The sequence below is a fragment of the Vespula pensylvanica genome, chromosome 9 (genome assembly GCF_014466175.1).
Source record: "Vespula pensylvanica isolate Volc-1 chromosome 9, ASM1446617v1, whole genome shotgun sequence".
In the NCBI taxonomy this organism is placed as follows: Eukaryota; Metazoa; Arthropoda; class Insecta; order Hymenoptera; family Vespidae; genus Vespula; species Vespula pensylvanica.
Window position 1 is genome coordinate 2403913 of NC_057693.1, and position 16306 is coordinate 2420218.

Below are 16306 nucleotides of genomic sequence, written 5' to 3' on the forward strand. Positions count from 1 at the left end.
ATACGATAATTTTATTAATATATCGGATATCCTTCTTTTTTATTTTTTTTTTTTTACTTTTTTTATTTATTTATTTATTTATTTATTTTTTTTTTATTTTACCAACTGATACGAAAATGGTGTCATAAAAAGACTTTTACCGGAGATTTGCTTCGTAAATAAACGCAAGCAACTGTATCTTCTTTCTAAAACCAAGCAGTGAAATGAGATTATGCGGTCTATTATACGATATGTAACTTCGCGATAACGATTAATACTACGACCTTCCTGAAATAGTAATAAAATAAAAATGGCTTAAAGAACCTGTTTTTCCCGTAACTTGCACGCAAGAGTGACTAATCTTTGTAAAACGATACGTTGCCTATACCAACCAATCTAAACGATATGTCGAACGTTGTTTATCTTATAAATAACGTATCGAATAACGAAGGACTATAGAAATTTATTTACGACATAGGCATTCGATATTAAGTGATTTCTTTCAAAAAATATTCTTTCGTTTAAAAAGATTCTTTGCTATTTGCATTTCTATTTAAAAATTTCAAATATTCTTTATAGATATTTATATACAAAATCTCTGCTATAGAAATGTATTTTTCATCGAACAATTGGAATAATAAAGATTCGTAATAATAATTTAAAAAACAATCATCTATGCAAATCGATTGTAACTGAACGAGACCGCCATCTGTACGATCTACAAACTAACGTTTTATCGTCCGCATGAGGTACACGAACAGACGTCGCATCTTGAACGACTTTCTATAGTCTAAAAAACTGAATTACCGACGTGGTCTATGGTTCAAGTCATGGCGGGAATATGGCGCACTCTAGAACACAAATTCAACGATGCGTCTAATTTTCCTTTTTTTTTTTTTTTTCTTTCTTTTCCACCAAGTTGATTATATCGATAAATAATTAAAATATCTATAAAAAAAATATTCGTTTTGCTACTCATTCGTAATAATTACTTTCTTCGAGTTTTTACGATGCTATAAAAAAATATTTAAATCATCCTTTTTAAATAACATATCATCTTAATTAACCACATTTATGAATAATTATCTATGCTCATTATCATTTTAAAGGATATTGAAACATATCTGTAAGTTTTCTATATGCTATATTATTAGATACATGACATTTTAATCGAATAAAATATCGATAATGATTAATAAAAGATTTATGAGAAAAATTGTATAAAAAAAAAAAAAAAAGAAAGAAAAAAGAAAAAAGGAAAAAAATGAATTTCTATGCAATCGGATAATTTGACGAAGTACAATCGGAAAGACTCCTACAATTAGCAACTTCAAAGTGTTATGGGAGCTCGCACGGACAAGAGTCCTTAATTGCTCTTAATTAAACTAAATTGAAGGTTACCAGGGGACAAATAAATACGAAGCTATGCACTCCCTCGTTCGCGCGACGACCAATCATTGGTTCCTTTTCACGTACAACTACCAATAGATGAGTAACGATTATCGGCACCATTCAAAGATAGCCAATTTGTATTTGTTTCGAACGAACATTAATTTCACTGCTTTTGATTTTTTTTCCCATAAAATTTAACAATTGTTTCCCGATTATCATAAGAAGTTAAATGTAAATAAGAAACTATAAAAAATCGTTCTTATCAGTATCATCAAATTCATCTTTCCTAAAATTAGACCAATATCTGTCGTTCACTCGTACGTCTCGCAAATCTGGTGTTTAAAAAGAAAGCAGAAGATACGATCGTTGTAAAAAAAAAAAAAAAAAAAAAAAAAAAAAAAAAAAAATGAAAAAAAAAAAGGAATGCATTCGCGTATTATGCAAACGACTTACCTCGGAGGTGGGAACGAAGGCACTAGGTCCATCGAAGGCCGGTTCTGGTACTGGTAATCCTCTATCCTGTAAAAAAAAAAAAAAAAAGAAAAGAAAGATACAATCAAATATCGAAGATATATCATTGAAAATCTTAGAATTATATCGACTTCTTGTAAGGTTGGCTGGCTCGGTCGGTAGAGCATGAGACTCTTATTCTCAGGGTCGTGGGTACGAGGACCACGTAGTTGCGAAGCTTTCCTTTCAAACACATATGTATACTTTCCGTGCAAGCTTTTATCGACTCTCACGTTTCCGTTCTTATTTTTCAAGAGCAATTCACGATGGTAATAAAACGTCGACGATCGCGGTTTGTAACGGTAGGCCGTTTTGGCGACAAAATAGGAAGATATTTTTAGAACAAAGTTCGGTGAGTGTTCCCAAATAACCACGGAAAGCTGCTCCATTTATATAACGTCCCGCTATGTCCCGTTTTGACGCTTACCCGCTTTAAAGACGAGAGTATCGGACATTGAAAAGAATATTAAACTAGTGTATAAAGATCGATCGATTATTAAAGGGAGATATAGGTACATAGGATAATACGTAGAGACAAAGAAAACTTACCTTGACCATTTCCAGTATCTCAGCGCATTTTATCCTGACGTTCTGAAAAGGACAATTAACGCTGAGCCTGAGTATCACTGGTAGATGAAGAGTCACCAGGCTGAGATACTTGTTCGCTTGAGTTTGCCTCGGGCCATCGAGTGCATTTCCAAGATTAAGCATCCTCCCTACATCGCCAGGAGTAACCTCGGGACTGTCGAGGACTCTGCCGCTCTTCGACGAAACGTCTTCGTCCTGCGAGAGAGGTCTTTTTATTTGACCGGCGCTGAACTTTCTCTCGTCGTTCTTCCTAAGACAATCCTGGTCCTGTTCGTACCTTCGCCAACCAGCACGGCCATCCTCGAGATCGTCCTCCGAATTTTCAAGATTCGCGTCCTCAACGAGTACCTCATTTTCGCGATAAGTTTCGTTCGCATTCTCGTTTTCAAATCCGTCGAGTGTATTGAAAACGACTCTTTCGCGCGATCTCCCTGTGATATCCGTTTCGTCTCGATACCTTCGCTCGAGAAGATCGCTGCTCTTAGAACGGAAATTAACGTTCCTACGATCGAAGAAGGCATTCCCAAGATTCTCGTCGAACTTTGGACTCTTCCCGTAGATCCTAGTGTCCAAATCCAACTCGTCCTCCTCCGGCTGTCTTTGCTTCGCTCCCTTCACCTTGATATAATTCTTTGTTCTCGGTATCCTATCCTCTTGGCTGAACTCGTTCAACCTCTCGTTCGACGACGAGATCAAATACTTTCTATCGCTGTCGCAGCTAGAACCGAAACGGCTCTCACTCCCGTCCTTGAACCTGCGACACTTGCCAGGCAATTGTTCGATCCTGAAACCCTTGCCCTCGTCCGAAGAAGTAGAACGACCCGATCTGTTCCCGTCCGCAGAATCACCGCCCATGTATCTTCTTCTTTCGACCGGTGTCCCGAAGCTCGAACTTTCGTTCGAACCCAGACGGCCATCGACGCAATCGAACGAACCCGAGGGATATCTCTCCGCAGTTTCGGAGCCACCGTCCTCCGGAAAAGCAGGATTTTCCGTAACGCTTTGCGGAAAGAAGCAGTCGCTTCTGAAGGTATCCGGAGATGCCGTTTGTTCCTCTACGTTCTTCGGAGTCGATTTCGAGGGTGAACGCTCGATGCTCATGTCGTACCTTTTCGACACAGAAGACGAGTACTTTCTTATTACGAGCTCAGCTATGCTCCGAGGAAACTTAAATACAACGACCGTACAAAACGATCCGTTATCCGACGGTAAAATCGATAACGTATGATCGAAAACTCTCTTTCTAAAATCGTCGATTTTACGAGCGATTTTACGCTAGTAATAACTTTCTCCAAGTTTCGGCGGAATACCGAACGATATTATTTACAAAGATATTTCACTCACCTTCCATCCTGACCCTTGAACTTTCCGGAAGCGACGTTGTCCTTCATCGCACCGGTAGTTTCCTCCCATTGATTCGGACTCCCAACACCTCCGAGCCATCCCTCGACCGTACTCCTGGCAGCCGCCAAAGCAATGTTCCTCGCTGCTTCGTCCCTCGCGCAAAGAGGTGCCAGAAACCTGCTCACCAATTCGACTTCGTCTCCCTTCGTCGACGCTCCGCCAATCCCACAAATATTCGGATCGCTGTACATCTTGGTTAGAATCTTTCTCTTTCTCTTTCTCTTTTTCTTTGCTCTCGAAAGCAAATCTTTCAAGAATACGTTCGAATATCGAACGAGCTCGACTTTAATCTAAGGACGAATACTCCAGACGGCTCGAGTTACTCTCGATAATTCTCCCCTCTCTCTCTCTTTCTTTCTTTCTCTCCCTCTCTCTCTCTCTCTCTCTCTCTCTCCCTTTCTTCTCCTTCCTTCTCCAAACCAAAAACGAAACGGCTACGAAACTGCAAAGGAAAAATTTCGCAAAATTCGACAAAATCTCAAATATGTTTACCGACGGATTATCGATCTTATACTTTTGCGACGATCGAACGAATCGGTCCTTTGAAATACGCTTACGAGCGTACCAGTTTACGCCACGGGAGCTTGCTTCGCGAAAAATAGAGGGAGGGGAACAAAATAAATAAAAAAAAAAAAAAAGAAAGAAGGAAGGCGTACAAAAGGTTTATACTATCCACTCGTAATTACGCTCGTTTCGTCGCGTTTTGCTGTGAGAATCGACCGTAAAATTCGTTTCTCCTCCGGGAAAGATTTTACCGACTTTGAAAAGTAACAGAGTATTTAACCATCGATCTATCGATTCCTTTCTCGATTGACTCACCAACGATGTCGTTTACGAACCTTTTTTTCTCTTTTTTGTTTTTCTCTTTCTCTCTTTCTCTTTCTCTCTCTCTCTCTCTCTCTCTCTCTCTCTCTTTCTTTCTTTTTTTCTCTTTGCTGTCTTCCTCTTGCTGTTCTCTCTTCAAAACGACGAGTTACATTTTTTCTTTACATCGTTACGTCGCGAAATGGTTGTCCTCGCCAATTTGAGAGTTTCTGTCACGAGAACGATCGGATCTGTTGCGCGTTGATTAATCCATTTGACACCTATAACAAAAAAAAAGCAAAACAAAAAAAAAAGAGTGCAAGATCAGTACAATACACGAATATATAATACAGGAATACAAGATAATGAATAATAAAAAGTTTGAAGCGAGATTAAGGATCGCTATACTCTGCGTTAATTAATTTAACGGAGGATAGAGGGAAAGATAATCCATCGATGAGGTAACGTTGTACTCGGACACGGAAACGCTTCGCCGCGAGAGAAAATCGCACAGTATATCGATTTTATCGTTCATCGAAGGTTATGCAACGCGATCGAAAAAGTATATAATTCGATTCTGATCGCTAGGGAACTTGAAAATTAACGAAGTCGAAGGGCCTGGTATAGTTGAATTTAATGAAAACGACTACGTCTATATACTTAAGACAACACGGACAGCATTTAATTAGTTATTGTTATGTAATCTTATGAAGGCACAAAGCCGATTACGTATTTGCTAACGATCGCATTTCTCTTAATTCAGCTTATTATTTCAAATCGAAAGAGAGAAGGAGAAAACCGTCGAACTGTAATAATCATTGTGCAAACAACCTGGCAAAGAAAACGACGATGTTATCGAGATGTTGATGCGTGCGAGAATGCTTGAAAGAAACGAAAAAGAAAAAAAAAAGAAAAAAAAAGAAGAGAGAAAGAAAGAAAATAATAACAACAAAAAAATAAAAGAAGAAGAAAAAGAAAGAAAAAAAAGAGAAAGAGAGAGAGAGAGAGAGAGAGAGAGAGAGAGAGAGAGAGAAAAGTACGAAAAGAAAAGAGCGTCTATACGACGCAGTCTCGGACTGTAAAGAGGTAAATTTACGATAATGGACACGCAACGCGAAATAACGTAATCGCAACAAGCTGTAGGGCAAAACGCTCACGCACAGTTTACAAAATTTATTATGATCTCGTGCGTGTTGTTGCATTAAACGCGTACCACGAACGATAACTTCGACATACGAGAATATTTTGTAAAGGATAAGAGCTTATCAGACGACGAAGACGTTAGAGACTCTCGAAGCATAACGACGATACTTCGCGAACTTCCACTTGTCACACAAAGCATATGTACATACGTATGTACGTATGTACGTATGTATGTATGTATGTATGTATGTATGTATGTATGTATGTATGTATGTATGTATGTACATACGTACGTAGAACGTGTAACGATCGCCTGACAACTCTGGGACCGTACGAATCGGAAACCTTACGGTTAATTTACTCGTTCTTCCGAGGCGAGCCTCTTTCCAGGTCAGGAATCTTTCTCCCTCGAACGAGAAAATACGTAATAATTTGCGGAGGAAAGCGTACGTGTCAGCGGAGATGAGTTTCTCGCTAATTAGTTTCCCCAGAACGTTTCCGAGACATTCTCCTTTCGTCTACGTTTACATTGTCTACCTTTCTATATAATAACGATCGATATTTATGTCCTTTACGATAACTTTTCTATAGTTTCGATTCGAATATTCGCCATTGTCGTTTCTAATCCACGCTTTAATATTAAACGAAAGAAGAATGTAAAAAAAAAAAAGAAGAAGAAGTTAATACTCAACTCGTAGATTCAACGCTCGTTCGGAAAATGCAACGTACCGAAAGGGGTTAACTCGAAAATATTCGAAGTCAAGCCCCTAAAGTACTGTCACCCGTTTCGAAGCTCGCTCAACGATTTACGTGGAAAGTAGTATTCGACGAAGGAAGATGCACTCCTACGAACTTGACCTACTTTCTCAAGTCGAAGCCAGCCAAGTTCCAGGCCAACGAAATCCTCTCTCTCTCTCTCTCTCTCTCTCCCTCTCTCTCTCTCTCCTTCTCTATGATCTCCTCGAAGATACACATTGGATAGATACAAACGCTATATCATATGCTCTTTCAAGGTGCTACCTACAGTAAGTAATCGAAATAAATTATAAGATAAGATCGTCGTCAATATTCTCTCCGATAATTATATACACACTTAACAGCTAATATAAAAAATAGTCGATACCGAGCAAGCGAATAGTATATCGTGGGACGGCATGAAAATAGAAATAGTCGTTTCGTCGTGGCAGTTGCGCAATCGATCGATATCGTAGTACTGCTGGTCTTCTCCCTGATTGATGGACCTCCCCCCCGAGAGAAAGAGAGAAAGAAAAAGAGAGAGAGAAAGAGAGAAAGAACGAGAGAGCGAGAACCTAGGTCAAGGTTATTAAGGTTACGGAATGAGCGAGTTCACGTTCGACTCGTCACGCTCTGCCGACTCCGACTCGAATGAGATCAAGCATTTCTTCGTCCTTTTCTCTTTGATATATCCATCTTTCTCGATCTTTCTCTCTCGCGAAGGAGAGACAGTCCTCTCCGTTCGAACGATTCCCGACGAGTTTAGAGAGATCGATAAAAGAAAATCGCACGGAGGTTCTGTTCGATTACGTAAACCCGCTCACGCGTGCCCGGTACACGCGCTTTCCTATTGCGTAAACGTGGAAACGATCGTCTTCTATCGGCCATCCCGGTTGTTTCGCGATAATTCACCTCGAGTTCTCAGGTTTTCCATGAAAGGAAAGAGCTAAGTCGTTCGTACGCGACCGTTCGTTCGTTCGTTCGTTCGTTCGTTCGTTCGCTTTCGTCTCCTAAGCGATACGCGTCTTCTTTTCGCAAAACACGTCGACACGAGTTCGACGTCCTCTGGATGTCCGAGGCTCGCGAGCATGGCCGCACGCTACTCGAAAGAGACAACGAAGCGTCGTTTCATCGACCCGAACCAATTCGTTTTCGGAATCGACCGACCGGTCACGACCTATGCGACTACCTCTTTCCCTCCACGCTCGATCGTATAAGACCTTACAAAAATCAAGATCCGTAAACTGGCTCGCGAATAATGATCGATCGAATATATAGGAAGATATTAACGAACTTGACATGGATCGATCGATGCTAAAAACGGAAGCTAAGGAACTCCTACCCCTCTCTTCATTCCCTCTTTCTCTCTCTCTCTCTCTCTCTCTCTCTCTCTCTATTATTCGTCATGTTTTCTCAAATGCCACGGAAAAGATAATCTATAAGCAAGTAGTTAGATACATAAGTAAAGTACATACGTTCCGTGCCGGTCGATGTCGGCTTGACGACAGTAGGCCACCAGAGAAAAAGGGATGAAATCTAAGAAAAAGGAATGAACTAACGGAAAAGGGGGAAGATTCTCTCAGCTATTCTAAATATTTATAATAGCAAACCTAAACCCTCGCTCGGTGTTCACGTTCACGTGACGCGATGCTTCGTTATGAATTATTTATGCCGCAACGTGCTACCGCTTGGACGCGTTGACTCGCATTCCCAATATACGGCGGACCTATACGTCTAGTCGAACATCGGCCGATTCGATAAAGCTGTTACTCGAAGATGCCAAAAGGCTTGCTCTCCCTTTCCCCGTTAATTAAATTAAACGAAGGGACTGAAAGGGAAAGGATTATGATAATATAATTTATCCGTGAAAAAATGTATTATTGAGACGATTCTCGGTGTGCACGCTCCGTAAAGACGTATCAAACCGAACGCGGATCGATCGCGGACGACGATAACGTTTCTTCGTCGACGAAAAGCTCGATCGACGAATGCATGGGCTATCATCCTTGCTTATGACCTTGAAACACGCAAGAACGAATTTTCGTCATTTCTCTCCGTCTGTCTGTCTCTCTTTCTCTCTCTCTTTCTCTTCCTCTTCCCCGTCTAACGAATTGGAACGAGTATCACAGAGCATTCTCGATGTAGCGATCGAAATCAACCGATCGTAATAAGACACCAAAAGAGAAAATTCCTGTTATTAACGCTTCGATACTTGAACAAAGCACATCCTGTCACGTCGGAAGACAACCACCGAGCTATACATTGTAACGTTGGAATCGCGTACGATTTGCTGCACGCGACGAGCCTACCTCCGTAACATCGTTCGCCCGTGTAACGTCAAAGTGATTTGAAAATCACTACGGAGAGTGTTTCCCGTTAAAAGATGCAACATCGTGCGAGAGTAATCGAACCATTAGAGAAGCGTGCTCGTATCGTTTGTAATATTCCTCGCACGTTAAAGTCCTGGAAGAGTTCGAGAAGGTAACGTGCCGATCGTTTCAGAATGCAAGAGCGTACTTAAAACTTCTAAGATCGGTAACTCTTTGATCATACGTTAAAACGTAACGTCGGCTCTTTTACCGGCGATATAACGACCCAGAGACAGATAATAGCGTAATGGCGGTCGCAGGGGGTGGGGAAGGGAAGGAGACTAGCTCGTTGCTCGAGATAGCCACGTTCAGGGAGACGCGGAATACGAGCCTGATTGCCAAGGAGAGAAATCCGCGCGACTTGAGCTCGCCTTCCTCGAAGGTGTCCCCTCCTTCTAACCTTCTTTTTCTCTCTCTCTCTCTCTCTCTCTCTCTGTCCCTCTCACTCACTCATCGGGTTCTCACCTATTGTTCTTCTCGCAAGACCGCCGATTCGAGCAGAGGCCTTTAATAAAGCTTTAATGCTTAGCAGATTTCTATCGCTTGCGTATATCTCCTGGCTAAATCGTAACGAACGTTGCAACGAGAATTAAATAAAGAAAAAAAGAAAAAAAAAAAAAGAGAAAAAGAAAAAAACAAACGAGATCCCCCTCCACTGGGAGTGCCTTCATGGCTCGTGAACACGATAGAAAGATAAAGAGACGGGGAGAGCAGCGTTGTTTTCCGCAACTCCTCCTCCTCTCGCAAGAAAAAGAGAGACCGAACGATTTTCTTCAGGTGTGCTGAAATAAGAATAGACATTAACGTTCGATCGGTAATTCTCCTCGTTAAATCCGTCATTAACGCTTGGCTTTGTTGCAAGGCGGCGCGCGTGCTAATCACCGATTAAAATTTATTAATTCGTGTATTGTAAAAAGAGGTATCTATTATATTGATAGATACATACATACAAATGAATCATATTCTTTTTAAAAGGGACGGTCGTCGCACGATAAATTCGATTTCGCGTGGCTAAAGGAAAACATCGTTGGTAATTTTATGTCTTCGTCGTAATTACCTAGAAAAGTCGTAGAGTAAGGAGTAAGTAACAATTCGAAAGACGAATAGAAAGATAAACGTCGCGTAGGAGGTATGTCGTTAGGTGAAACGACGGCGGCCATTCGGTCGTTAAAACGTCGTAAAACACGGAAGGAACGAGATCGCAAGAGATACGCGATATATATATATATATGTATATATACATATGCATACATATATACGTACATACGAGCATATATATATATATATATGTATATATTTTCATTTCTATGAAGTTAACTAAACGCAAATGCGTACGATTCGCGACACGCTTCTCTTCTCTTCTCTTCTCTTCTTTTCTCTTGTCGCGAGTGTAATGCAGAATAGAACAGAACAGAAGAGAACAGAACTGAACAGAACAGAACAGAACAGAATAGAATAGAACAGAACAACCGTGGCGGCTTTGGTCACGTAGCGAGAACGTTCTTTATCGAATTCTCCCAGGGAGAGCTCGTTTATGGGGACACCTGGTCGTACGCATCACGGTTAATTTGCACTCTCCATGAATTTTAACGAATCCTCGCGTTAACGTTAACGTACCTACAGTGGTTGGACGTTCCAACGATCGTGACTTCTTGTTAAAACCTCTGTAAAACTCTAAAAAACAGATTTATCGACTATCGTAACTTCTTCGTTTTATGCTAAAGAGTTTCTTTCTTTTTACGAACTTACGAATACTAAGGACACGTAATAATAAATACAAAGTCGATCTTTAATCTTGCCAATTGTCAAAATATGATGATGAAGAAGAAGAAGAAGAAGAAGACCTTTCGATGGGATCTCTTCGCGTATGTAGATACATTCTTTTCGTACGTAGCTTTATTGCATACATATACCTACGCTCTGCGTGCACGTGCGCATATCGATTGCATCGCGAGAGCACTCGCCAAGATCTCATGTAAATCATCGACAGAAAGATATACACATATATACATATATATATATGTATAATACGTATATATACATATATATTCATATATAGATAAATAGATATTATAGCCGCTCCTTTCTACGAAACGTCAGCGAGAAAACGGATTCGCCGTAGAAAAACAACGGAGACTCCTCGTGAGACAAAACCCTTTTCTCTTCGCCTAAGTCTCTCGACTTTTTCTAACGGGCATACGTGAATCCTCCAGGTAATAAACTCTCCTCGATCCCACGGCTCGATAAAAAGAAATTCTCCTCTAAATGGCTTGTACCGTTCGCATTACCCGTATCCACCTACGATGGCTCACGCTCATTGTGTGTAAAATCATGTAACGCGAGCGCGAAGAATAAAGGCCGATCTCGTGTTCGAGGAATCGATCGATCGATCCTGATGCTTGATAAATGTCCGTGTGTCTGTGTAACAATATGCGAATATCGTTCCTATTTTCCGAAACTATAAACGTGAAAATGTTCGAAAAGAACATTTACGCTTTTCTATCCTCGTAAAGTACCCTTTAATATGTAACAAAATAGATTTACGATATTTTTAACACACAATTCCTACATTCGTTGTTTTATTAGAAATGAAACATTCTATACGATAGGAAAGAAGGATTCTTGCCAAGACTCCGTAAACTAATCATAGATTGAAATAAATCTAAAAAGCGATACTTTGATACTTTAGAGATACTTCTTGAGACTCTACTCTACTCTAGAGACCTTCCGAGTTCCGAACGAATAAATCATTATATAATATCGCGAGAGAGAGAGAGAGAGAGAGAGAGAGAGAGAGAGAGAGAGAGAGAGAAAGGAGAAGGGAAAAAATAAATAGAACATCTTTCAATTTCGCGCTTATATCCAAGTTCTCTGTTATTTTCTCTCGGTATTTTCTTTAGAAATTAAAAAGAAAGAAAAATTGATTATTCGATCGATTCGATAAGACGAGATATCGCAGAACGACGTTGTCGAAGATGCGCCTCGCTGTCTACTACGCTCGGCCAAAGTCGACCTCGATGAGCAACTCCTGATTGGCGGCGTTCCAAACGCATGTTTTCTACCGAGTTCTTAACACTCGAGAACGGTACGCGTCTCGTTCTTAACGTTTCTTCGTCGATTTAAAGACTCAAGCAAAGCCCAGGTGCCGTTTTCGCGTGAAAACGACGAGCGCGAGTATAGCTTTTGACCTCCCTTGCACTCTCTGATTATTCTTAGTCCTGCTCGTCAGCCTGCTCCAATTTATCTCTCGATACGTTTTATTACTACGCGAGGGACTCTCTACGCGAACGATCGAATTTAGCTTAGACGAATCGTAGATCCGAAGCGATTGGACGAGTAAAGTGATTAGATTCTTCTTAGAACGATTCGATCGATTCTACGAATTCGATTCGAAGAAGAAAATTACTTTTCATTTCCGTTTCTAAGATTTTTCCTCGATCATTGACGAGAAATCTTGGGAAATTTTTTTTATTATTTTTTAATGAAACATCTCAGGAAATAGAAACGAAATTGATTCGGTCGTCCTAAACTTTTCTTCCTCTTTCTCTTTCTCTCTCTCTCTCTCTCTCTCTTTTCATGCGGATATTATTAACGATTAAAATATTATAACTACATATTATTATTCGTGAAAAAGTAAAAGTATATTATATAATGTGGTAGTCAATAAGGAAATGAAAGATAGACGATATTTATAGTAAGTTTTTCCCATTATTTTTACGAATACATATATAACAATTCGTTAGATTTTTGTAACATTAGCACGGACGTTTAAAAAGTTTTACGTTTAAAAAGATGCCGTTAATATCTAAAGCGCTACTCCTTCTTACTCGACGGAATTAATTTTTTCCGGGATACCGCAATTCCACCGTCGGTTGCCTACGCGTTTTTACAATTTTCTTTCAAGCAAAGAAGTTAGATCACTTCTTCGAATAATTTACTCGATCTATATCGATAGTTTATATCAATGGCGAGTCGATAATAAATTCCAAATTACAAGTGTTATCTACTAATTAATTATTATATAGGATCGACGAGGACAGCACGGTTATCAGCGGTTTTCGTTTCGCGGTTACTCGTCCGAATCGAACAGTGAGGCAGCCTTTGTGTTTTAGACGGATTACGCGCACAGTTCTCGCTAATTGCATACATTCTAGCCGATTATTACGCTTTGTCGATCGCTACGATCGCTCGAGCGGAAGATCGTGCCTGTAGAACGACTGGAAAGTGGGATGACGCGTTACGTAATTTAAATAAGATCTTCCTTTTACGATCTCATCGATATTGGATCGAACATCAATGGATGATTATACCATCTAAAACAATTGTTACTTATATATGTGTGTAACAAGCGCAACATACCCACGTACCAAACGCACACAAACGCACACACAAGCAACAATTGTATATATAATATGTTTATATATATATATGTATGTGTATTTATAATATATCTTATAATTCGTGAATTGAATAAAATCGACTGAATCAATTTCATAATTTCTATTATATGTATATTTATATAAGTTTGCAATGGTATTCACACAAAACAATCGGAAGCCTCGAAACAAAATACTTTCTCTTTCGTTACCCATTGACTGTTAGAAGCTAACAATGAGTATTCGATTTTAAGTAAAAAACCAAGACAATAATAACTGCAAATCGATAATCGTTGAAAATCCTTGAACGTAGCATTAACGAATTAAAATGGAAATACGATGTATCGATATGTCTCTATCGTTTGTTTCCTTTTTCTTTTATCTCTATTACGATTCTTCTGGCTTCGTCATCAAGTCCAAAGAAAAATCAAGTTTACGTCTTTGTATCGTAGGGCTGAGAAAGAAACTCTTCGGAACTGGATTTGCTCGAGAGTCGGCAGTTCTCGGTTTCGCACGACGACGACGACGACAACGACGACACATCGACGATAATGACAACGACAATGACGACAATGACGACGACGACGACGACGACGACGACGACGACGATAATGAACAATGCGATTTTCTAGAAAGAGACATAAGGGCCGAGGATCCGAAGAAGATGGGAAAGACGTAGGTGGAAGCTCGCGGACACGTGAAAGGCGATTTAAAAGCGGCGAAGAGGGGGTGGCCTTTAAAAAAAGGAAGGAATATGGCGAACCGGTCGCAGCCTCCGCTCGTCAGCTGAGAGCTCAGCTGCAGCCGGGCGCGGTGACCTCGACGATGCTTCGCGGGAAACCGAGTCAATTTGCAAAGCGATAACGGTGAAGCGTTCTCCGTCCTTTATATCGTTCGAGTTGGCTGCTTTAGAACCTCTAATCCCTTTTTTTATCAATCTTTTTTATCTCGTTTCTTTTCTCTCTTTTTTTTTTTTTTACTTCCTTTATTTTTTTTTTTTTTTTTTTCTTTAACGTGTATGCGTGCGTATATTTATTCGGATTCTTCGAAAAGACACTGGAGGACTTACTCAAGACGCATCATACTCGATCGTCCACTTTTTTTGCCCCATACGCTCATTCCTCTATTCTCTTTCAACCTACTTTTCTTTCCTTTTCTGTTTCTTTTTTTTTCTTTTCCTTTTCTTTTTTTTCTAATTGGAACTAGAATAAGAACGTGAACGTAATCTCGAACGAATAAAAAAGGCAAGAGTCCATAGCTAGCGAGAGAAATTAGATATATCGCTTTTCGGGGCTCTATCATACGGGAGAAGGCTCGAAAGATAGAACCTGTCCAGGAAACGGAGAGACAAGAAAGGCACGCAATGCCGGTCTTGGAACGGCCGGCCGTCAGCTGAGAGCCCAGCTGAACGAGAGGATCGCCGGCGTAACCTCAAACCCGCTTCGCACCACACCACCACCACCAGCATCAACACCAACACACCATCACGATTCTCACCACTACTACACACCATCGTCGTTCTGTCGTCACTGGCATTAGCAGCATTAGCACTAACACGCTACTTCTGCTACACTACTACTACTAATACATTGCCTTCTTATCCTTGGTAACCTCTCGTTCCAACTCTCTATGCATCTCTCTATCTCGCTCTCGCTCACTAGCTCGTTCATTCGCTCTCTCTCTCTCTCTCTTTCTTTCTCTCTCTCTCTCTCTCTCTCTCTTTCTTTCTCTCTCTCTCTCTCTCTCTCCCGCGCGCGCTCCTCATCCTCGACACCGCTCTCGCGACTCGTCCTAACAAGAACGTAAAAATCTAAGGAAAAAATAAAGAAGACAATGATACCTCGACTTTTTCTCCTTCTTGATCGATCCAGCAAAGAGAAGGCTGCGAAAGGCGCGAAAGCAACGTAGCTCCTTCCAGCCGAAACTTTTTCAAAGCCCACTCTCACACAATGGAATCTTCCAGTAGACTGACCGAGCCGGCGAGCCGTTCCCTCCTGCGTGCACGCCCACCGTTAGGTACGAGACCTCTCGATTTTCAAACTCGATACAAATCGAAATTACTTCTCCTCGACACGATCCTTGACGCCAACCCGTTTTCGCGCTTACACCCTGCCGATTCGAAGACCGATCGTATCCTTATTTCTAACAGAAACGGCCGCGTAAACGCGCTCCGGCTGACAGTTCTCGCCGAGCTGTCACTCCGCGAGCGAGCCGCGCGCCACCGCAGCGTCATCTGACGGGAAACGCGGGAATCTAACTGCGACACTCGAACGCCCTCCCGTCCTACCGCCTAGCAACAGGATCGATAGGCCTATCGACGGCCTGCGAACGAGAACCGCCTTTGGTTATTCGACCGTTCTCTTCACCCTACATCCTCCCGATTGATTCAATTTCAAATTTCCCGCCTCGCCATCTTTACCCTTAACACATTTTTACCAACTCTACGGAGTAAAAGATTTCTCTCTTTTTTTTTTTTTTCTTTTTTCTTTTTTCAATTTTTATTTTAACAATCGTATACAATTACAAGGTGTATACAACCACAGAATACTCGTAACAATTGATTTATAAACATTCGCCTACTCTCCTCTTCATTTTTCTACAAGATTTAACAACGGATTTTCGTTTATCTTTTTATATTTATTTCTCTACGGCCGATTCGAGCGTCAAAATTTCTACGTATTTGTGATCGTACTATATCATAAGTCTCGATGAAACTTTAAATTGCACTTTAAATTCAATTTATTCCTAGATTTATTCGATTGAATAATTACTATGTTACTTATCTTCTTTCCTATATATATATATATATATATATATATTTAGCATGGAATTGTGTGTTCCAACGATCTATATTTAATTTACAAATGTTTCATCGATTTGTACTATCTTATTATAGTAAAGTAAGGCTTTTCTTCGGAAAAAAAAAGATCCTTCTAAACTCTACGTTGATTATGGAAAATTGTATTTACAAAAGAAATTAAAACTCGTATATATATATATATATAT

The 16306-nt window shown here is 40.3% G+C and overlaps 1 protein-coding gene across 3 annotated transcripts in view; it reads right to left on the reverse strand.

The window, feature by feature from the left end:
* Window positions 1-16300, reverse strand: part of LOC122631724 (sestrin homolog) — a 92111-nt gene extending 75811 nt beyond the window's left edge. The window contains exons 1-4 of one of the 3 annotated variants that reach the window (XM_043817753.1): window positions 15141-16300; window positions 3814-4958; window positions 2431-3577; window positions 1825-1890 (exon numbers count right to left, since the gene is read on the reverse strand). In XM_043817753.1, coding sequence (XP_043673688.1) covers window positions 1825-1890; window positions 2431-3577; window positions 3814-4064 — 1464 coding nt within the window. In that variant the 5' untranslated portion in view covers window positions 4065-4958; window positions 15141-16300. Of the gene's footprint in view, window positions 1-1824; window positions 1891-2430; window positions 3578-3813; window positions 4959-8030; window positions 8068-15140 lie in introns of those variants that run through there. The other 2 variants (XM_043817754.1, XM_043817760.1) reach the window with 2 other exon arrangements.
* Between the last annotated feature and the right edge of the window lie 6 nt (window positions 16301-16306).